The sequence below is a fragment of the Aphelocoma coerulescens genome, chromosome 12 (assembly GCF_041296385.1).
Source record: "Aphelocoma coerulescens isolate FSJ_1873_10779 chromosome 12, UR_Acoe_1.0, whole genome shotgun sequence".
NCBI classification, from domain to species: Eukaryota; Metazoa; Chordata; class Aves; order Passeriformes; family Corvidae; genus Aphelocoma; species Aphelocoma coerulescens.
In genome coordinates, this window is record NC_091026.1 from 4,585,573 (window position 1) to 4,608,367 (window position 22,795).

Consider the following 22,795-nt stretch of genomic DNA (forward strand, 5'->3'; position numbering starts at 1 on the left):
AACTCAGGATCAATACTGGCTTTAACTGTGTAAATGGGGAAGGGAAAAAACCTCTTACTCCTATACTTTGCCTTGCTAGCTGAAAGTGTCAGGCTAAGCCTGACAGAACATCCTTAGCTTCAGACTTCCTATTTCCAATATATTTTAAGAAAAATAAGTATTTTTGTGATGATCAGCATAACATTATGTTCAGTTAGCCCTTCAAGGATTTTCTGTATTTTCATAATTTCCTTTTATCATAACAACAAAATATAAGCAGCCTTTTTGGGAAACTGGTCACAATTCAGTTCAGCTGGATTAAGAAGGAATTATAAATGTAGTTTTTGCTAGATTTCTGGCTGGTCTCTGGTATCCATATGCATGGCTATATGAAAGCAGGCAGTGTGGACACTTGCCAGCTTCTCACTACGTCATTTTCAGGAGCTTTCAGACCAAATGACTATATTCAGAAATAGAAATGCTTGTGTCTCAGCATCTTGTTATCCTGAATTTCACAGACTCTAGCTCACTTGGTTTGGTTTTATTTTAGAATCTGATCTGGGAAACTGCTTTCAAAACTAAAGTGGTCAATTCTAATGCCTACACCAAAAGGACAGCAGGTAACACCTATTTTTCTGTAAGATTTAGTTACTGTCACCATTTTATGATGGTTCACACTTAACACTTTTTTTTATCTACTTGCCAGAAAGGCAAACGTACTAAAGGGCAATATATAAAAATACCCAAAAAATTAAAATAAAAATTTAAACCCTTTCAAGGCAAGTATTTTGTTAATCAGCCTCAAGACACTAAATAACGAAGTGATGGAATGGTTATCCAGCAAAGCAGAGACTCCTTCAATGTCTGACTTCTTCCACTTGGAGAAGCTGATGCAGTTAAATCTGTGTATTAATCAGAAGCACAATGAAATAAGGCAGCATTTTCTTTCAGGCATTGAGGGACATCCTTTTGTGCCCCTCAAAGTAGCACTTCAAATTCTTCCTCAAGTCTATAACCCCACAGAACTTGTTCCTTAATCAACTGTAGGGACAAACAATAGAAGCTTTCAGTCCTGCCTTTACTTTCAATTTTATTTCTGGAGATAAGTACAACGCTTTCAGCATGGAAAATCCAGCTCTGTGGCTGCCAGTCAATGCTTCCCGCTAGGAACTCTCTGTGAATGGGAATCTGTGTGCAGAATGTGCTCCTTTTGCCATGAGCCTCACTCTCCTGCAGGTTCAGTGCTGGGAACACCTCCCAGCCAGAGGCTGAGCTGCCAGGGGTCATTAAAGAGAAAAGATGACAGCAAGAGCCTGGTGAAAGACCCCGGATATTCGATCTGGTTTTGCTCATCAAAGCACAGCCATCAAATGCAACAATCCACGGGCCACAATAAGAGAAAATTATCTTGGGGTTCCAAACCAAGCTGAGTTACCTCCATCCTGATTATAGGGACAGCAAGGAAATAAAAAACTCATCGCAAAATATGGTTTAAGTTGGGCCTTTTGTTTTGAAAATCCTCCTGCTTAACAGACTCCATCCCTTTTTCTCAGTGGTTTGCACCATTAGGAAAAAAGTTTCAATTTGTATGCTGTAGATCTTAACAGAAATTAATAGTATTCACTATAATTAGCATTTTGGAGCTCCCTGCTTATGACCTCTTTTCTGGAAGGCAGCCTGGCTACACAAAGTCTAATGTCAGATAGCAAATCATTTTCCAGCCTAAATTAAAGGCAGCATTTGGTTATATATAACATCTTATCTTCTATTAAGCTTAACAGGAGGGATATTACTCCACTAATTAAAAAAAAATGCCTTTGGGGTGGGGCGTAGAAGGATCTTAAAACCAGTGAATTTGCATAAAAATTAAGGGAAAAGATGGGAAAAAGTATTACAGTGAAGTATAACAGTGCATCTTCTCTTGTAAAAATAGTCTATGGGATCTTAAAAAAATAGAAAAAGTCACTACATACAGTAAAAATAGGAAGTAAATCTAACAAAGACAAAAAGCATCTAACCATCAGGTATGGTGATTATTTTGGTGACAATCACCTTCCTAAAATGAGCAATCTCCTTTTCCCAACATCTCACTTGACCTGAGGCCTCACAAGCCTTTTTTTTTTTTTTCTCCATTTGCTTGTGGTTTTGAGGGATTTGAGCTCTGATACCCCAGTGGGTTGCAGAGAACCCAGTGCAAATGCTTGAGCACAGAGCAGTTTATTGCAGTCTCTGCTCTGAGTGTGCAGGGCCAGAGAGAACACTCAGCCCCAGGCAGGGGCAGCTGGCAGTGGCTCCAGCACAGGGGCATCAGCAGGACCAGGAGGGGCCTGGTCAGCTCCAGCCTGCACTGACAGTGACGTGCCAAGGCAGGAATCTGGGCACACAAGGCTTTGCCCATATTGATTCCATCAGAAAGAGAAAAAGAGATAAAAAATGAACTTTTTTAAGACATCAGACCGTTCATGCAAATGACTGCACAAACAGCCCTGTGCTTGTGACAGCAAATCCTGCATTTTGGGGCAAAACCAGGCTGGTACCTCAGCTTGGACCACAGAGGCCTCAGGCCTTCCCAAACAGCAGCACAGAGCACAAAACTGGGTGAGCCGTGGCCTCCCATCAGAACAGGAATAAAAAGTGCTACAAGGCCAGTGGGCCATGGGTCCTTACAGAGCAAAGCCTGCTGATGTCATTTTAAGCTGAGGTCTCTGTGCTGGATGGCTGTCAGGGATGAGCTGAAAACTCCATGAGAGTTTACAGAATGGTATTTTTTTCAAAGCCCATCTCTCTACAATTGTTTTCCAGTTAAAAACAAAAGTAAACTTCTTTGTAGCATTATCCATGCACGTTTTATATACATGGTTACTGACATTAATTCCGTATCAAATGCCTTGAAAGACAGTATTTTCCACAATAATATAAAAAAAAATCATTTTCTGATGTGTTACGGGGCTCTTCCTTTATCAACTCCCTTCATCTTTATTGGGTTTTGTTTTGTTTGTCAGTTCTAACCTATTTACAAAGCCTAATGTCCAATGTACAGTTGTTTAAATTATAAATCAAGTATAGCTTGGGGAGGTTCACTTGTATCGAAAGGAAATCCTTTCTCATACCACCTGAAACTATTTTAATAGTAATGGGGGCAAAAAGGAGTGGTGGTGAAGGCTACATGAGCCAAATATTGATTTTGCATTTGCAGTATAAAGGAATGTACTGGAAGACTTCCAAATAGTTATTTATATTTTCAAGACTTAACAACCTGAAGCAGCCCAACAGCCACTCCTTGTCTGATCTGCAGCAGAAGAAATGGGAGTTTATCCTGACAGGGTGTGTAGAATTTCCACTGGAAGACTGACCAGTTACTTGTACTGCAAAGTAGTAACAATTTACAGGAACTCTCTGCATGCAATCGAACACTTTTTATTCAGGGATCCTAAAGATTTTGGACTCTGAGGACAGGAACAGTCCCTGTTTTGTGCAGGAGAATACTATATCAAAAAAGGGGACATAATTCACAGAAGTTTCTACAGGAGAAAGACACAAATTTCTGATAACTCAATTCTAACAACTTTTTTTTCCTGAGCTGTCAATGTTTTGGGACTGTGGACATGTAATATATCCCTGTTGTAAGCTGGGGAAAAGTGGCAGCTCCCAGCAGTCTGCACGTGTAGGTGCAGTTTCAACTAACTTAGTAAAATAGCTCTTTATTCAGAGAATATTGGATTTTTTAAGCTGAAAGTTTAGTCTTTTACAATTTAGGCAGCCAAGGGAAAAAAAAATCTAAATATTAATGTCTATACTTAACAAATTGCTGAGCTGGTCCTATTCACTTAGGGCCCCACACTGTGATGCACTGTCTGCTGGACTCTCTAACACCCCTGGGTTTGGCATCTCTTCAAAAATAGTGGCATTTCACAGAAGAGTGAATGGGCAAGAAAGATAATCAGAGCATCTTCACAATGGCTTCTGAAGAAAACCCAAACCCGTGCATTTATGTCCCATCTATCAATGAACAACCAGAGCCAATCAGCATCACCCCCTGACCTGAGCCAAGTTACAGCAGCTCAAACTGAGGACTTGGGCCAGCACAGAAAAGCTTTGAAGCAAAGTATAAAATGTAGAGGATTTCTATTCATGTGCAGTGTTATCACATGTTCTGGCTGTACTCGTCCAAGCTCTTTGCAGGGGAACTGCTCTGCTTCCTGGCTGAGACTCACATTATCCCAGACATTCCCTCTCTGGATGGCTCTTCCCTGGAAGCTGCTGCTTTGGAGGGGGCCAGTGATGAGACCCTGATCTCAAACAGCAAAACTCCACCCTCACCTGGAGCTGCAGCTGCCTCCCAGTGCAAACACACAGCTCCCTGGGAAGGGCAGGGACTTCAGCACAGCTGAGGCTGACAGAAGCAGCTTTGTGCTCATCACATTGCCCTTCCAAACCAAAGGGACATGAACAAACTGGCCTTGGCTCAGGGGGAAGGGTCTCCAGCACCCCTGTCCTGCTTCCTGGCTGCCTCTCGGGACTTGTTCCCAATCTAATCCTCCCACTGTGGGATTGTTCCTGGCTTTAACAGTGACATCCCCTCTGACAGCCCTGTGAAGCCCCTCTATATTCCCACTGCATTCCTGGCACTGTCCCCCACTCTGGGGATCACATTCCACCTATTTCAGCAGCTCATTTCTCTGTCCCCTCACCAGCCAGGCAGCAGGCTTTTTTTAAGGCCTAATTCTTGAAATAGTTACAGTGAGCAACTATTAACATAATTGTGAGCAATATTACAGCAGCAAGGGGAAACAAAGCTTTTATCTGCTGCCTGTATGGCAAATTAAATTAGCTTTTTTTTTCTCTAAAGAGAACATTATGCAAGTTTAACTCCGTGTGCTTCTCCAGCTTTCACTGAGGAGAACACAATTGTTTCAAAGAAAAGGGACAAGCAATACTTATTATGTTATTTGCTACCCATTGTTTGGCTTCTATGTATAGAAAAGAATTTATACAATGCCCTTTTTAAATGCAGCGATTTCCCTGGAATAGTTGCCTTTCGGTAGTAGGAAGTTGTTTTTTAATGCTTTTTGTCTCCTCTAACTTTCCATTTCCACAAGTTTATTTATGACAATAATACTTTTATTCTCCCTGTAGACACTTTTCGGTGATAATTATGACATAATTATGTCTTTTGGTCTTGTTAACACTCTTGCCATGAACATTCTGAGAATGGCTGATGAATTTTACCACGTCCTTTCCTTAACATATTTTTGCCATGACTTTGTGCTCACTGACTGAACAGATGCCGAGATGTTTCTCTCCTGTTTGTCACTGATTCACCTGTCACAGTTACTAAATTTGCCTGAAACCCTGTGGTATGAAGATAAACAAAGTCTCCACCTCCCTGTTACCAAAGTTTCCCTGTGATGTTATGATTCACTGTCTTTACCAATCCCAACATTCCATGGAAGATATGAAAATGGGAAAAAAGCAAGCAAAAAGCAGACATTACACAGAAAAGCAGAAACTTACACCCAACAATCTTCATCTCTGCATCAGAAACAAAGGGGAGAGAATAAAGGGAAAGGAACAGGAGAGAAGCCAGGAAATTAAGACAAGGAGAGAGAAAAAAGAGAAAGAAACATCACTCACAAGTCGGAGATGAAGCATGCACTTTTCATCAGAGGATCAAAGGAAAAGACAGAATACTTATCAGCACATGGGGAAGGGGAGGGATGTCCTTGGGGGACTGACAAACGCCAAGCCTGTGCAACAGATTTCTGCCCAGCAAGTCCTGCACAAAGCCCAGCTGCAATCCCCAAGGAGCAGCACAGGCCTCACTGCTCCCAGCTCTGGGAAAGGTAAAATTGGCAGGATCAGATGCACAGCCTTAAACTCAGGAGCAATTTAGAAAAGGAATAAAAGAAAAAAAAACAAACCAGCAAACCACAAATGAACAAAACTCCACCATAACTTCTTTAGGAGGCTGGTTTGACTGAATCCCTTCTGATTTTGCCAAAAAAGATAACTGAAGTCTTTATGATGCTCTTGTCAGGATCACAACAGAGTAGGAAACAAAGAACATTTTATCTTTACAAAAGGCAGGAAGCATTGTTTTGTAGAATATTAAGTTTGTTCTGCATAACCATGCAAGGTACAAGCCCCTGAAGACCAGTTTCACTTTGTTTCTTAATGATGACCAGCCACCACTGCTGTTGCTCATATCTGAGGGACAGAGGAAGAGGGCTTGATACAGGGAGCTAATGCTACAGTTTAGAAAACAAAATGGGGTAGGAAAACTGTAATGAGACACAGCTACAGAATTTTAATAGTTAAGATGCACACATGTGAAAGGATTTCCTGTTAAAAAAAAAAAAAGAAAACATTCAAACCTATGACAAAAAAAAATTAATTTGAAATGCTGGAACTATTTACTTTTCAAAAAACAGATTTCTTGGTTCAGCAGAATGATCACTGCTTATTTTAACAGTACCAGCTGATGTAGCCTTTATTAATTTATTCATAAAAACCATTTTTAAACCACACTGCCTTGAAAAATCTGTATCCACTTGCAAAATACAAGTCCTGAACTTTCTATGCTGTTTTCTGGAAGAAGAAACCCTGTGTTTAATGACAAACAGTTCTGAAGCAAAGCAAGGGAGAGGTAGTTTGACAAAGACTATTAAAGCAGCAGACATGGTTGAGAACTGCTAATGTGCATGACAGGCTTCAGTCTTTGGTTGGGGGTTTTTTGTTTCTTTTTTTTGTCATGTGTGTCCCCAGTGAATTATTTTTCAACTTTAGACAATACTCATAAAGCTAAGGAAGAATGTTTGATCCTGGCTGTAGCAACATAAGCACCAAGTCAATTGACAGATATTCCTTGTCCATGTAGCTGGGCTAATCCACCTGAAAGGTCACACAACCCTCATGTTTTATCCTGGATGTCAGGCAAACTCCAACCCCAGTTGGATCTGTTGTTGTACACAACAACAGGCAAATAGCTGCTATCACTTGAGTATGTCAAACATACTCGGATTTCCAAAAAAACCTGATTAGTAATTAGAGTGAACACTGTTTGCTGCACCAGTGGAGTTCCACTACATTTCAATCTCCTCATCTTCCAGAGATTTCATTATTCTGGAGAATACCCAAGATAGTGAAAGCCTTTGTTTAGAGCCCCATTCATGACTATCCCTCTCTTCACAGCTCCTCTCCACTCTGGCAATGTCCTCATTTATAATTACAATGGAAGTTCCTTCACACTTCCTCAACTTCTTTTCTTTTCTTACCTGGTGTTTACAGATAGGTACAAACTGCCTTTCCTCACAATAGAAGCATTATTCTCATAATGCCTAAAGCTTTGCATCTAAACTCTCTATATGAAAACCTCTTGTAGCACACCTGGAATCAAGGCGAAGTTCTGTGCTCAGATCCTCTAGAGAGGCAGGAAGCATTTAATAGCAGAATGGTGATATTTTCACACATTTGTTTCTATCAATCAGCATTTTGAGCAGATATATATATATATGTGTGTGTGCGTGTATATATGTAAATGAGTCCAATTCCAAACAGACTATCATCTTAAAACCCCAGTGTTTTCTCCAAGAGCTGTGGTTCTCACAAAGAAAATCTGGAAATTTGAATTAGGTGTAACAAACAGAGAATTTTAAAAGCTTAGGGGAGGAGTCTGTTTTGTATGAACACTGCTGCTCTGTTTGCTACAGCCCTAGCCCAAAGCCTTGCCCGAGCAGCAAATTCAGGAACACACTGTGCACTTTGCAGAGAGGGCCAGGGCCTGGAAAACAAAAAAAGTTCTTCAGGGGAACACTGAGGACATGAAGCTGTTCCTTCAGCTTCAGTGGCCTGAAGCACCTGAGGCACAGCTCTATCCACAGAAATGGAGGATCAAGCAGTTCTTGCAGGAGAATTAATTCCCTTACACAGGTGTGTAAATGTGACACATCCAGCTGTGATCTCAATTACAGCAGATCACCTTGCAGCTGCTGTGTTTGTACATCAATCTGCAATAATTCATCTTTTCCCTATTTGAGTGCTTTGGGTTATGCCTGGAACTGCTATAAGGTCACTAAGAACCAACATTTGTAATTGGCTTTATAGCCCACATCCTCTGCTGCTCTGTTACCACCATTTTCAAGCTCATTAGTAAATAAACACATGTTGTTCAAAATCCTTTGACTTTAGTTTCTAGAAATGCTTCCCACCTACTCCCTATTTTATTGTCATTTCTGAAGAGCTTCCATAACAAGGCTGCAACAACTTCTGGTACTGATGTCTCACTGCAGCCTTTGGAGTAACAAAATCTGATGCTTTTCCCATGATGCTTTCACCAAATTTCCCATGTCTGTAAAGTCATCCTTGGGCTTGCTTATCATAGCAATGAAGTAATAGTTCAAATGCTACTAATTAGCAAACCCATTTCTCAGCACACTGCAGAAGTCAAGCCAGTGTAACACCAGGTTTTATGGGGTTGCATGACTGGCCACATTCTGTGTTCTTCTCTAAAAGAATTCTTGGCTGTGCTGGATCTGCCAAGCCAAGAAGCATCTCCAGCTGCTGCTCCAGAGGTGAGGAGCAGAGGAAGCACGGCAGTGCTGCAGCCAAGACATTGCACAGACCAGCTGCTCCATGAGGCCAGAGGGAAAATCCAACCAGATCTGCACCTTCTCTACTTCTCATTACAAAAGGATCACCTGCCCTCAGAAACATCAAGCTTGCAAAGTAGAAGCTCTTTTCTTCCAGGATTTGGATTGCTGGGAAGAAGAAATTTCATGCATTTAAAAATCTCTATGCTGAGTGTACAAGAGGGATATTAACTGGCAGGGGTTGTGGAGACTATCAGAACAATCTTTCCAGATCCCCTTCTATCCATGTGATTTTAACACCTTCTATCACTATAATGTCTGTTGCTGACCATGTTTTAGCATTTGCCTACCCAAATCTGGCATTCACTGATAAATAAGACAACCCTGTTATGAGTCTCACTCAGATAAAGTCCCCATCCCAGCTGCACTTGAACAGTAGAGTACAAGACAGAATGACCAGTATTTTCAGCTTGGAGATGCTGTGTTTACCTGGCATTATAACATCAGGAAATCCCAACTTCCTGGTGACAGAAACGCCTCTGTTAAAGATCATGGGGTTCTCCCTTCGGATCTGCTCCATGTCACCACGAAGAAGCTGAAGAGATATTATAAGTCCTGGAAAAAAACCAAAGAGGTTCATTGTCTCTGCCCTAAGAATCAGATTCCGTGTGTACAAAGTGTGCAGGTAAACTAATGTATTGCTCCACAGTTAATTTAATACAATATATAAACACAGCTCTTTTCTCCCTTGGAGTACTTGAAAATTAAAATGGAAGAAACAAAACTGTTATAAGGGATCAGTTAAGAGCACAAAATTATATTAAAATACAAATCTTAACAATCAGAATATTTAATTTTGCAGACATGTCCCAGGCTACAGAAAGTACTTCCATTACTTCTATTCCTCACATGCAGCAGGTTACATGTAGGAGCAATGCCACCTCTGTCTGAGGGACCATCAACCACAGAAAGCTCTGGAACATCTCTCAAGTGCCTTTAATCCTGCTTAATACCATGGAAAAACTTAAATCTCAAAGTGTATCTGTTCCACTCATTTCTTTAACTGCTTCATAGAAGGATGTTGATTTTAATGAAATTCCCAGCAGTTCCTCAAGATGTTTCAGGAGTGCCAACTGGCCAAACTGACTTCAGCAACCACCTCTGTTGTTCGGTGTATCATCTGAACAGCTGGACTAGGAATAATTACACACTTAATCTCAGTCCAGCTGTTTTCTCTAGTTGCTTTTAATTTACAACATAGGGGAGTGTATTGGTAAAATTACAAAGTCCAGCATTACCAAACCAAAAAATGGCAGCATTGAGCTCAGGCATTCAAGCCCAGTCTCACCTGTGGAGCACAGACTTCCAGCTCCAAGTACCCATGGGAATTACCTGCACAGAGTAATTTTCTACATTCTTTATCCCCTTCAGTGTCACTTGGTCAAGAGTTCTTTGTGTCCTCTCTGTTCACTGCCCAGAACAGCACACACCAAACCAAACCCTGCCTTGGATGAACATTTTTGCACGAGCCATCCAAAGCCCTACTCTTTCCTAAGCTCAATATCTGGGCTTTGTGACCAATATTTAGTCACCATTAGTTACCAGGGGAACGAAACCAGGAGTATCATGTACCTCCCACCTACTTCCTGCCTTCTCCCCTTGAAATAATTTTCAAGCCTGTTGTTTGGCTTCAGCCAAATCTGGCAAATAAGTGGATATCCAGATTACATGAGGATTGTATAAATTTAATGAATACTGGCAGTTGGGATGAAAAAATTGAGCAAAAAGCCTTAAAATGAAGAAAAAGGGAGGCAAACCAGCCAGCTGGACAGTCAGCATGTATGTACTCAAAAGCTGCCAAAACATGGACTTGCAACTGCCCAGCTGAGTAGGCAGGAGAGCACTGCAGGGAAAACAGAGGCTTTGAAACCATGGAAAAAATTCAAACCCTTTGAATACCATGTACAAGGGTGTCTGTGTGTCCAGAAGGTTTCAAAGCACACAAGAGACACATGTTCATTAGGAATGAGTCTTGACTATTTTTGTCACTTACAGGAAAACTTGTTCATTTTATATCCTTGTCTGCTATTAAAAACAAACGAATGAAAATAAATTTAAAAAATTCCAGGGTCAAAGGACTGGAGCAGATTTGGAAGTTCAGACATGTTGCCCACGTTTTCAAAGTTGTAAACAATTTAGGAAGATCTTTTAATGATGACTAGTGAATAACTTTAACAGGAGGAGCAGCATGGAATGAAACCAGCTTTACACACAGTAAAATTCCAAACCTGCAAAATGTTTTATTTTCTTATTGTTGTGCTTAATCTCTTCTATGGGAGTGTGCACTGCATATTCCACTGCAGCATCTCAATATGCAAACAAGTGAAATTAAGACAAATTCAGTATTTGGACATCACCATGATTCAGACACTTGGTAATGAATGCAGAACTGGCTGTAATGAAGCTGAACTGTATCCTATCAGCTGCCTCATTTGGAGTAGGAGAGCAGTGATATCTCTGAATTAGCAACTACAGACATCATTACATGAGGTAAACAGATAAGACAGGATTTACTTTCCCTATTTATCTGTCATTAGCTACGAAAGGAAAACCTCACATCTCAGTGAATTTCTCTGCTACAAATAATCAGCAGTTTCCTAAAGGAGATGTTCAGCTGTTGTTCTGACAAACAAGCACAAGGAAATATTTACCATAGTTGGAGCTGGGGGCTGTGTATTTGGTGCTGGACTTGCGGATGATATTTTCATGGATCTGGCACCATTCGTTTTCATTGTTACACCTAAAACAAAAGAACACTAATTTAAGTTAAATGCTTTCTTGTCTTGGAACACGAGAGTCAACTTTGCTGTAGAGATAATATGAAAGCTTGTGCAGGGTTTGGATGAATGACAGAAATCCCACGTAACTTATTTTTAAAAGTAGAAGGCAACAAAATATTTCCTAATAGTTATGTCCTTTCAATGGACACTTTGGAGCTGGTGGTGACTCTTCTGTCACCAAAGCCATCGTTCCACTTTTCAGATTATGATAGAATGAAGAAAGCTCTGGACACTCTGTCTGAATTCTGTGCATGTAGAAAATGAGTGCTACATTTCTGTTCAGGATCCAAAGCACAATATGCAGGAATTGCAGTGCCACTGAGACAGGAACCAAGGAAACCAGCCCCACGTTCTGAGTCCACAGGCTACTGTCCCATAGGATGGGAGAGACCTCAGACTGGGGAGAGAAAGGCAAACAGCTGAAGTGACCCTCTTTATCAAGCTTTTACATGAAAGATGAGCCATATAATCTTCTCTCATGTGAAAAAACCAGCACCTTTACTACAAACAGTGCTATTGGTTAAAAAAGAAAGGAAAAGCAGTGTGTTGATCAAGTCTAACTGCATTTTAAATTCAACTGTGCTTTATTTAAATCACAACGGCAAGATTCAATGATTCCCCATGAAGTCAGCAATTTTTAACTCAGCAGCAATTGTGAATCTCATTTCTCCTGAAAAGCAATTGAATTAAACAATTTAATTAAACCTCTGTCCTATTGACTCTTAAAGGTTAAAAAAAAAAGCTGATACTCTAAGCTTTCAGCTCCTGGGAGTTTTGAGAAATAAGTCACTTTGTAAAACTTCTCCAAGGATATTACCATTTTTTCCCTTTTTTGCTTCCCCCCAAGAGCACAACATGCCAGCACAACCAGGGTTAGACACACACCAGCTCCTGTGAAGACAGTGGGAATGTTTTGGTTTGCTGCCTTATGTAACTGAAGAACAGCATGGCAGAAGGAATTCAGGCTCTCTACAAGTAGTAGCTGGTAATTTCCTGCAGCTTCAGTATTGCAAAACCATGTGCTGCCAAGATTAATGAGGTAACCCCCAAAGCCTGCGATGGCACAATTACTGACACCCCCAAATGTTCTTAGAACAGCAAAAGGAACAGAGACAACTTGGACCAAATGAAATAGGAAACGTCTGTGTCCTTAAACATCTCACGTGCTCTACTGCCCACCTCCTGTAAGTACTGTATCCCTTCTGGGAGGAGACACCAGTTACCCACACAGTCCCACAAGGCAGATCAGCACACAAATGACCTTGCAGAACTTCCCAGGATGGTAAATTGACTGTATTTGTGCTCCCCAAAACAATCCCTCAAAACCAAAACACAACAGAGCTAAGGCACTAATGGACAGTACAAACCCCCTGCCAGTAACTGTGGTGTTCTGTGCTGGTTTAGCTTACTCGTCAAGAAAAAATAAAAATTATCTTCACATTGTCAACACATTAAAAGTCATTTATCCTACTCCAAATAAGATTCTCCGAAAAGTAGAGAGAGAACCTATAGCAGAGATTCTATACCATCCTCCATCCTCACAGACACAAACAAATGTCTAAGCTGTGGTGATTTTTAGTTGCTGTACAAGCCTCTGGAGTGCAAGTTAAAATAGATTTCAGCCTCCAACAACTTATGCCTGCCAATTAACCTGGAAGAAAGTTATCCCAAAATCAGCTGTAAAGGCAGCTTAAAGCCAGTTTTGTACCAAGTGCCAGTGGAAGCTGCACTTTGCATTTCCTGAGCACCAGGAAGGAGGATCTTCTCCCAACTTTCACAGGCTGGCCTGGAAACATTTGCTTGGAATGTGTCTTATTGTGCTCACATTTTACTTGTCCAAATACCAAGTATATAAAGGAATCTATTTCTCCTTTAAATAACAATTTTCTCCTGAGCCATCCATCACCTTTGAGGCTGGCTGGTTGTGCAGCAAATGCACATTTGGAATGTTTTCCACCCCACAGCAGCACCCGGAGTCAGCAGCTGGGGACAGCAATGGGATGTGAGCTCTTGTCCAGCTGGGCAAATAGCAACAATGGAATAGCAAAAGGGAAAGGCATTCAGGCATTAACAGATAAGAATTTTAAGATCTAGGGCTGGAGAAAGAGGAAAAAAAGGATTGAAAGAAAACAGTACAAAAAAAAAAAGAAACAGAAAAAAGTGAGTATGAAAGAGAAATGCATGAAGTTTTCAGGAGAATGGTAAGATGGACACAAAGAATAACATATTTAATGAGCAAAAAATTTCACTAAAGATAAAATTAATACAAAATATTAAATCAAGTAATTTCAGAAAAAAGGGACTGAGAATTTAATTTCCATCTCACTTTTAAATTATTTTACATATATATTAAGAAGAATTATAAAAGCAAACCTTTATGCTTTTACATAATGAGCTTATAACTACAGCTATGGTACTATATCCTCTTAGGGAGATTTTAACATGACTGTGGGATTAACAAAGAGGAAAATCTCAATTGTGAGAAAAAATTTTTTTTCAGACATAAATCTCTAACAATAATAAGGCAAGCTGAAGAAGACTGGTGAAGTAAATTGATTTTTTTTCTCCCCTCCCATAAGCATTCTCTTGTGGATTCAGCAGAAGTCTCCCTTGACAGACCATGTATTTGTTTCAGCTTTTGTTAGGTTTTCAGTCTCTCAAATTTTTTTCAGCTTCTCCCTGTGAAAAGGCTTTTCTGGCTGCCTCATTTGTGGCAGCTGTAAGCTTTAGCCACAGAGTGTATAAAAGGAATGTTTTTTACTGCTCCTTGAAAAATACAAATACACCTCTCTCCTTATTTCATCTTTATGATGTTTTGGAGATCACCATTTTAACAGTAATCCAAATGAGAGCAGCAGGTAAGAAAATCAGTTCAGGGCTGTTTAAGCACTCATATTCAATTTTAAACTTACAAAGGACAAAACCCTGTCATTTCAATTGTAGCCTAGGAACAAGAAAAGGCAGGTTAGCTAAAGGAATGTGCAAAGAGAAGATCCAAGAGAGAAACCTGTGAAAACTGTCATGAAAGACCAACAGCTATCAAAGCTGCAAAGGGAATAAGCTGGTGCCCTTCAGATATATCCATGTTCCCTCCTGAATATTTCTGCTGCAGGTTTACACAGAACACTCCAAACAGCAGCAACATGAAAGAATGATGTACAAGCTTTATAACAGCCCAAGAGAGTGATAATAGTGATAAAGAATTACAAGCATCTGATTACAGAGCTGAATTCAGCCAGGGGCTCTCCCTGCCCACGTGAGGAATGACTGGTGCAAATCTGCTGAGGAATTTGGACAAAACCTGGGTGCTATGAAGGGAATCCATGTAAACAAAACACTGCAAATTAGCAGGAATAAAGGGAAGCTCTGTATCCTGTGATTTTTATTTCAGCTTTGTAGCAAGGCTTTGGGTTGCTCTAACAGGCTGTGTGACTCCACTTGTCACTGACAAAGTCCAGTGTTTCAACAAGTTTTTTCTGTTCTATTTTTCAGAAGCTAAAGAGGCATTAAATGGGCAACAAAACAGGAATATGATAATCAGAATGTTCCATTCCTGTAAACATTCAAAATGTTGCAGTTGCAATACATTAACACCATATCTACAAAGCCAATAGAACTATATAACTAAATCCCACTGGTCTGAGATAAGCTGAAACTGAATGTGACAAAAGGCCAAGATTAGCCAGATTCTACTGACAGAAAGAAGAAAGATGACCATTTTCTTCCCTATAATTTGACATTTTTGTTACAATTTTCATAACTTTTGGCAAAGGAAGAATGAAAGAGCTGACTCTGAGAGACTTTTGTTTGGGCTTAAGAGATTTCTAATGTATGAAGAGACATCCAAGAATCTTCAGTGAACAGTAAAAGACATTTTTTCACATAGCTTCCCTTGAAGGTCACATTTTCTGCTGCTGAATGCACTTCTCAAAAAATAACAAAGTTCTGTAACCCACCAAATTATCTTATTACTCTCAGTAGTGGCCACAGACCACAAAGCAGTGTCAGCTGTGTCTCAGTCCATCTGCAAAACAGATCTTGCCAGTATTTATCCTCACTGACAAGGGATTTAAATATTCCCTGCAGTCTCCAGACAGTTTGTCTGTGGCCTCTTTATTACAACTGTGAGACCACATTTCATAATAAGAATTTGTTAGTTTGAAGTTCAAAATCACAAATAACTGAAGACAGACTCCTGCTCAAAAAACGTTGATTTGTTTTGAGAATTTTAGTCACACACTGTTGAAGAGAACTTAGTTGTTCTCTACTTCTTTTGTTGGTTACCAGAGTGGTAAGAAAGAGCGGATGAGGCATGAGTTATTATTCCCTTCATCAGATGAAATACAGTACATTCCTCTGGGTTTGAGCTCAGCAGATTTTAAATAATTCACACTAATAAAAGAGCAGCTTTGCAAGTCACACAGATTTGGGCAATATTCAATAACCTCTGAAGCATTTCACACACCTGAAACATCTGTGGATAATATTCATTAGTTTCTATGAGCTGCTGGAATAATAAAGAAGCAAAAAACTTCCTTCTAGGAGTTACTCACGTGTAAACTTTGAGAACAAAGTCCTTCTCTTCCTTGATTTCCGAGATGGACTGGAGCACGTCCATGATGCTGAGCACTGCACAGCCGTAGGGGCGGCGATAGTGTAAATGGGGGGGCCCTTTCTTGGAGTCATTGAGCAACATGCGACCTAAAGAGAAGGAAATTTCAAACATCAGGGATGGATGGGCAGCCACATCCTGCCTGCTGTGTTCATCACCCCTCTGACAACACACACCCAGGCCACTTTCAGCTCCTGGCTGCAGGCTGAGACTCCTGCCCTGGCTCTTGAGGAGCTGCAGCTGGTTTTCCCCCAGCCCCATGTGCTGGGCTGTGCAGGGAGATGCTGAGAACAGCCCAGGGATGTGAGCAGGGCTGGCACAGCACCAGGACTACCTCTGCAACATCCCCCTCTCCAGGAGCCTGGGGGGGCAGGGCTGGGAGGGGACACAGCCAGGAGAGCTGATCCACACTGGCCAGAGGGATGTCCCGCAGCACATGGCATCTGCTCAGCAACACAAGGGGAAGGAGGAGAGGGGGACATTTGTCACTATGAGGTTTGGCTCTATACAGCCTGGCTTTCTGGGAAGTGGCTGGACATTGATGGCTGACTGAAAGTAGAGAGAATGAATCTTTTGCTTTCCTTTGCTTCTGCACATGGCCTTTGCTTGATCAGACTGCCTTTATCTTCACCCATGAATTTCCTTCCATCTTATTTCTCCCCCCAGCCCCATCCTGCTGAGGACAGGAGTGACAGAGCAGCTTGGAGGGCCTCTGGTGTTCACCTGGGCTCAACCCACCACAGCTTTTCACTCTTAAACTTTTCAAACCCAGAGGTCCATCTGAATCTACACCTCACTTAGCCAAAAACAGTCAAGGGCGAAGTGAGCAGCATCATGTCTGGCCAGCTTTGATTTGCAGCTCCATGACACATATTTGCATCCAGCTGGGCTGACTACAAATCATCTCTGGAATGAGCCAAGAATCTGGCTTGTACTCAGCAGTCTGACCCACACAGAGGTTCACTGTGCTCCTTCCTTAGAGTGCCCTGCTTGTACAAATTTTCATTTTATTCAACTGCTTTAAGGGAATGTATTATATATTGTATATAATATATATAATATCATATATTGGTTATTGGATGGATGCTTCTTGGAGCACAGGAAGGAGAATTCTGAGGTACAAATCTGCTCAGTGATTAACTTCCTATTACTGAGGCAGTTTTTAAATAGAGCAAAAAATGCCAAGGCCAGAAAAATCACTGTGATAATCTAAGTGAACTTGTAACATTACATATAATAATTTGTCCAACACTTCTTACATCAAGGTTAATACAGCATCTTTCCACAAGCTTCATTTATCACCTCAAGTGATAACAGAGCAATTCTGACGTGTAGGCTCTTATGACACGGTGAAGTCAGATAATGAAAACCCGACCTCTCTGACACAGCTGTGGCTCTGAAGGCACATTGCCATTCCCAGGACAACACACAAAGCTCTGTTTAGAGCTGCTGTACTTCAGAAAAGGTGTCTGTGGCTGGTAATGGGTGTTAGCAGTGACTGAGCTGGCAACAGCTTAAAAACCCTTTCCTCGCAAATACTGCCCGGCCATTCTTCAGCCACCTGAAAACCTGGAACACATGAATGGCACTGTACTACTCACTTGTTTACAATAATACAGCTGAGGAAACTGTCTCTGCTACTCCTACTGCACATTGTTAACATTTTGGGCATAATATTTAAAATTAAAACAGGTAAAATATGTGCCTGCACCACAGACTCCTACAGCAGCAACCAGATCTTGATATATACTTGTCTAACAGCCTCTGATTTACTCAGTGTGGATGGTCAGACATGCTGCCCTGTAACCCAGCTATAATCACCAGTAAAAAGACCTCATTTGAAGTTTTTAAACATTAAACAAGAAGCCTTTTTAGTTTGTCCCTCTCCCCTAAATGTGGTGTTTAATCAAAAATTCTGTTTCAGACTCAGAAAAACAAAATCTCTGTTAAACAGTCATCTGTAACTTTCTAACACTTAGCTCCATATGGTCTGAATGTCAATCAGTTTATGACTGAGTTTTCTAAATGTATAAATCATTTTAAAGTCAGCTAATTAAAACATACATTTAAAAATACTCAAAGAGCACTGTTTATTACGTATATTTCAAGCACTAAATCATACTGTACCTATTCGGATTACATGGGCAACTATGTACAAATCCCTCTTCATGTCCTTGCTGCTGAGATCCTGGAAGATTGGAAAAAATAGAGACATTCCAACATAAGTGCCTGCAGCTATAAACGTGGATGAAAACTCTGAAATCCCATGTTACAGAAAAGCAGGTCAAGCCTTTTAAAAATGAGCTTCAAGAAAAACCAAACAACAGGAAAAGGACAACCTACAGAAGAGCAAAAGGGAAGCTGAAGTTAATGAAGACAAGTAAGTGTTATTGACTCCGATGCAACTTCAAAAATAAAGTTAATAAATAAATTAAGAAAATAATAATAATTTAAAAATTAAAAAAAATAAGAAAATACACATAGGACACTTTTCAATAAGTCATTATGGCAGCATTTTGCATTCATGTGTCAGAAGCCACCTTCATTGCAATTTCCTTGGCATATTGTAGATTTCACTGATAACTTCATAAACAAACATCAACTTTGAGACATTCCTCCTGCATTTTTATTTTTTTAGTTACAGGAAAGGTCTAAGAAACATTTCTTCCTAAAAACCAGATTTGCCTATGCCACTCACCTCCCAGACAAGATTTTAAACAGACACTATGTACTGGGAGAATATTCATCCGTGTTTTAGACTGATGCAAAAGGATCCTCGTGCTCTACAGCAACAGCTGCTGCCTCTTTCTCTACTAAGTGCTGTCATCTCACTGTCAGGTACTACTTTACACAAAAATTAACTGGAACAATCTCTGATTCAGGTAAAATCTCGTGGTTTTCTTTAAAAAGCTCCTCAACTACATGGTATTATAACCACTGTAAAAGGAAATAATGCTATTTTTACATAAAGCGGGGAGGAAATTTAAGCTGTGGACATCTAAGATCTGTCATTCCTAATCTGAACCAATTTAGAATTTAAAACTGCATTTTGCTGAAAGCTAAAACATGAACCTTAAATCACACAGGGACTTTCTTTCACATGTGACTTGAGAACCCTTATCTCAACCAGTGAGATTATAATGGCAGTGCAACTCCAGATTACGGTGCCATGCAGCGCAAAAAAAGCTGGCACAGTGACTCAGAACTAGGCATAAAGGGAATTTATCCGAAGGAGAAGTTTCAAATCCCTCCCTATTGTGTTATACTCCTAAATTACAGCAGGCAAGTAATAAATTCATGGCTGTACCTCCTTGCTCTCTAAAAGCAGCACTGCATTTCCCAGGGCAGCATATGCAGGGAGCTGCAGAGCCACTGTTTGGGACGCTGCTAACCAGCAGATCATGTCCCTCCAGAGCCAAAAAATTAAGCTACATAAATCATCCTTAGCATTTCCTCCTCAGGCTTGATTCTGATGCTGCACCAAGAAGGGAACACACTTTCTAGGCTTTCTCCATCACCCAACATACCAGTGTAACATATGGTAGCCTTTATCTTGCATGTCTTGGAGACATGAAGTTCCACACTAAAACTGATTTGACATAGCTTTAATCTCAGTAGTGCCTGACAAGGCATTTCAAAAATCAAAAAACCTTGGAGGTAATACTTAGTGCTCTAGAGAGCAATAGATTCCTGAAAATATCTGTGCTTTGACAGGGGGAATTTTATTACACCATCAGATTACCAGTTCTTAATTAACAGCAATTTAAAGAACTATTTTTTCAAAGGGCAGCTGTCAAAACATCAGAAAACGGCAGGGCATGAACATATTGATGGGTTCACACTTTAGTCACTTCTCCAATTTCACAAAAAAATTTACTGTGTCACAGGCAAAAGACAAAAAATGTGGGCCCAGATGGCCTTGTATTTCAATTTGTACAACACAGGCTTTTTACAAGGCAAAAAATTCGTATAATGACATTGACCAAACAATCAAAAGCCCCAACCCCTGCCAGGAAGTTTTCAGAGAATTCCTCTGCAGAGAATCCATGCACTTGTCCTAGGACCAGGAGAGGACAAACTACATTTACTGGTTATTCTTAGGACTGCATCCACAGGGTGGGTATTTCCCACATCCTTCTGAGCTTCCTAAATGATACTGACTGATACACAACAAAATTTCATTATAATTCTAACTGAATGGCTTTTTAGAAAATCACCCCTAAATTTTACCCCCAGTATTGGGTATGGAAGAGAGTTACTCTACAATAATGGTTAGTTCTTTACAATGCTGGTTTCTACAAAGGTCTGCTTGTGTGTTAAAAAACCCAAACACCATCACAACCACCCCCAAACCACTGGAATCAAGGATACCTGTCTGCCACTAATTAGTCATTTAATTCAGCTGCCAACCTCACAGGCCACAGAGAATACGGTGTTTAACAAAAATAACAACTTTATACAGTGTAGTTACATTTAAATTCAGACCCAGGAACATTTCTAAGGTGTGCAGAGGCTGAAGTTTGCTTGAGTGAGCTTTGATGTCCAGAGCAAGCAGTTTCTCACCTTTGCTATGATATGACAGCAGATGTAAAACCAAAACGTGGGTAATTTTGATATCTTACACAAGGAGACAGCTGAACCCTTAGAAGTAACAGAGATAGCAGGAAAAGACAAGGATCCCTTGAATTATCTAAGATATGGGCTGCTTGCCTTGGGGAAAGATGAGAGTTTTAGAAAGATACTGTGGTGTGGTGAGGGAGGGCAAAGAAATAAATAAATAGATTTAAAGTCAAGATGAACACAAGCTTGGGAACAGACCTGAAAATCACAAAATTACCTTATCTTAGAAGCATTTCATAATTAAGAAATTATGATAGCATAGAACCACTGCAGATAAAATGGTTATTGAAAAAAGCAATTATTTGTTGCTCTTTTACTACACACTTTGGAAAGTTCTTTGAACACATTGATGAAAAATCCTGTATTAGAAGTGTGAGATTTTTTGCACAGATAATTTTTCCAATTATAATTCCTGTTATGTAGAGTATACAGTAATTTTAATTCCTGTTACGTAGAGTACACATTCCAGCAGATGAGTGACAGAGTCTAAGCACCTCCACCAGCCCGTGATGGAGTCTGAGCACCTTGGAGAGCTGAGACTGCAGCAGCTTTGGTATTTTTGCATAGTGATGAGAAAGGGAGCTCAGGAGGTATCTCTGGTCAGGATTGGGGCTGCAGTGGCACATGTCTGCAATCCCAGGGCTGGCTGCTCCTGGACTACAGAGGCTCTCCCTGGAATATGCAGCAGGTCTCTCCTGGAACTGTTATGGCCTTGGCTGTAGTTTACATTATTTTTTAAAGGGTGTAGAGGCTGGTTTGCAGATCACCAGAGCAAAACTGTTTCACACTCTTCACCACACAGAGAGAAACAGGACGGTTGTTCCATGACCCCAGGTCATGTGGCATCGGTGAGGATGGGGAAATTGGATCCCAAAAATCTTTTCCACAATGATGAACCTCAGAGGCCAGAAAGTGCCAAAGTTGATACAAAGCAGTCTGTGCTGCCTTTTGGGAATATTCCTTAGGGCAGCTCCTAATGCTGCACTCCTGCCTTTCACCTGACTCAGACACCACTGCTGAACCTTAACCCCTGCCCACCTTCTCTCAGCAGGGCCAGACTCTGGGTTGGAGTTACCATCTGTGGGGTGATGCTGTCGCCTCTGCTGATGTTTAATCAGCTGGCAGCACTTCACTGATGGTACCAGAACTGCTACTGATGTCAGCATCCAGGTCAGTGCTACTTTTGGACTGACCTGCATCTCCTAGATCCAGATGGAGACAGAACTGACCAATCCTACACCTGGCTGGATATATTCTGACCCTAAGAGGAGGAATTCTGCTGCCTTCTTAAGAGAGAGAAAGGAACAGTGCTGGGGACCATGCCTGGTTCAGTGTCCAGCCCTGTCTGACCTCAGAGGGTGTCACTGCCAGAGCCAAAGCTCTGCCATCTTTTTTTTCATGGAAGGTAAAAATACTTCTGTCACAGAGCTTCCAGCATGTGCACTAACTAAAGGTGAGTCACGATGGAAGGTGTTTATCACACTTGGGATCTGAGATTCCTTACAGTTATTCTGCAAGGAGCTGTTAAGTTTCAGCATCTCTAGATTTTTATATCCTTTCTGAGGACAAGCAGCAGAAAAAATCATGGTCTGACACTTGATTCTGAAGGAATTTTAAACAGAACTTAAGACCAGCACAGAAGGGATTTCTGACAAGGGCATGTAGGGACAGGACAAGGGATAACACTTGTCTGATTTTCATTCAGAAAAAAGTGCCTTGTCTTATGTTCAGGCCATCACAGCCTTTTCCTATGCTCTGTTATCTAAGAGCACAGCACATCCAATGAAAATATTCAAAATGTCACACTATATGCAGGAACAAATGCACTTAAAGGGAAGTACTTCAGAATATTCACTTAGCCATAAAAATAATTTAGAAGTACATTCACTTCCTATGTTAACATTTAATCAAAACCATAACAAAACCTAAAAGTCATTCCTGTTCTACTGATTATATTGGAGAGGAAGAACTGAGTTTCTTTCCCCTCAGGAAACCTCCAATCCCACTCCTGTGAGGGGAGAAGAAAGGGAACAGACACGTACTGTGAAAAGTGCACACATTCGATCGATCTTCTCCGGATTCCTGGGGCCTCCGTTCTTGTTTAACCTCACCATGAACCTCTCACTGAAAAACAAACAATGTTAAAAAAAACAATG

At 40.7% G+C, this 22,795-nt stretch overlaps 1 protein-coding gene across 5 annotated transcripts in view; it reads right to left on the reverse strand.

Moving 5' to 3' along the window:
* The window catches only part of DOCK3 (dedicator of cytokinesis 3), a 192,326-nt gene that overhangs the window by 69,817 nt on the left and 99,714 nt on the right, over positions 1 to 22,795 (reverse strand). For all 5 annotated transcript variants that reach the window (XM_069027878.1, XM_069027877.1, XM_069027876.1 and 2 more), the window contains 5 exons: positions 22,682 to 22,763; positions 18,147 to 18,207; positions 15,961 to 16,108; positions 11,279 to 11,367; positions 9,057 to 9,182 (listed from right to left, as the gene is read on the reverse strand). In XM_069027878.1, the coding sequence (XP_068883979.1) occupies positions 9,057 to 9,182; positions 11,279 to 11,367; positions 15,961 to 16,108; positions 18,147 to 18,207; positions 22,682 to 22,763 (506 nt within the window). The remainder of the gene's footprint in view (positions 1 to 9,056; positions 9,183 to 11,278; positions 11,368 to 15,960; positions 16,109 to 18,146; positions 18,208 to 22,681; positions 22,764 to 22,795) is intronic.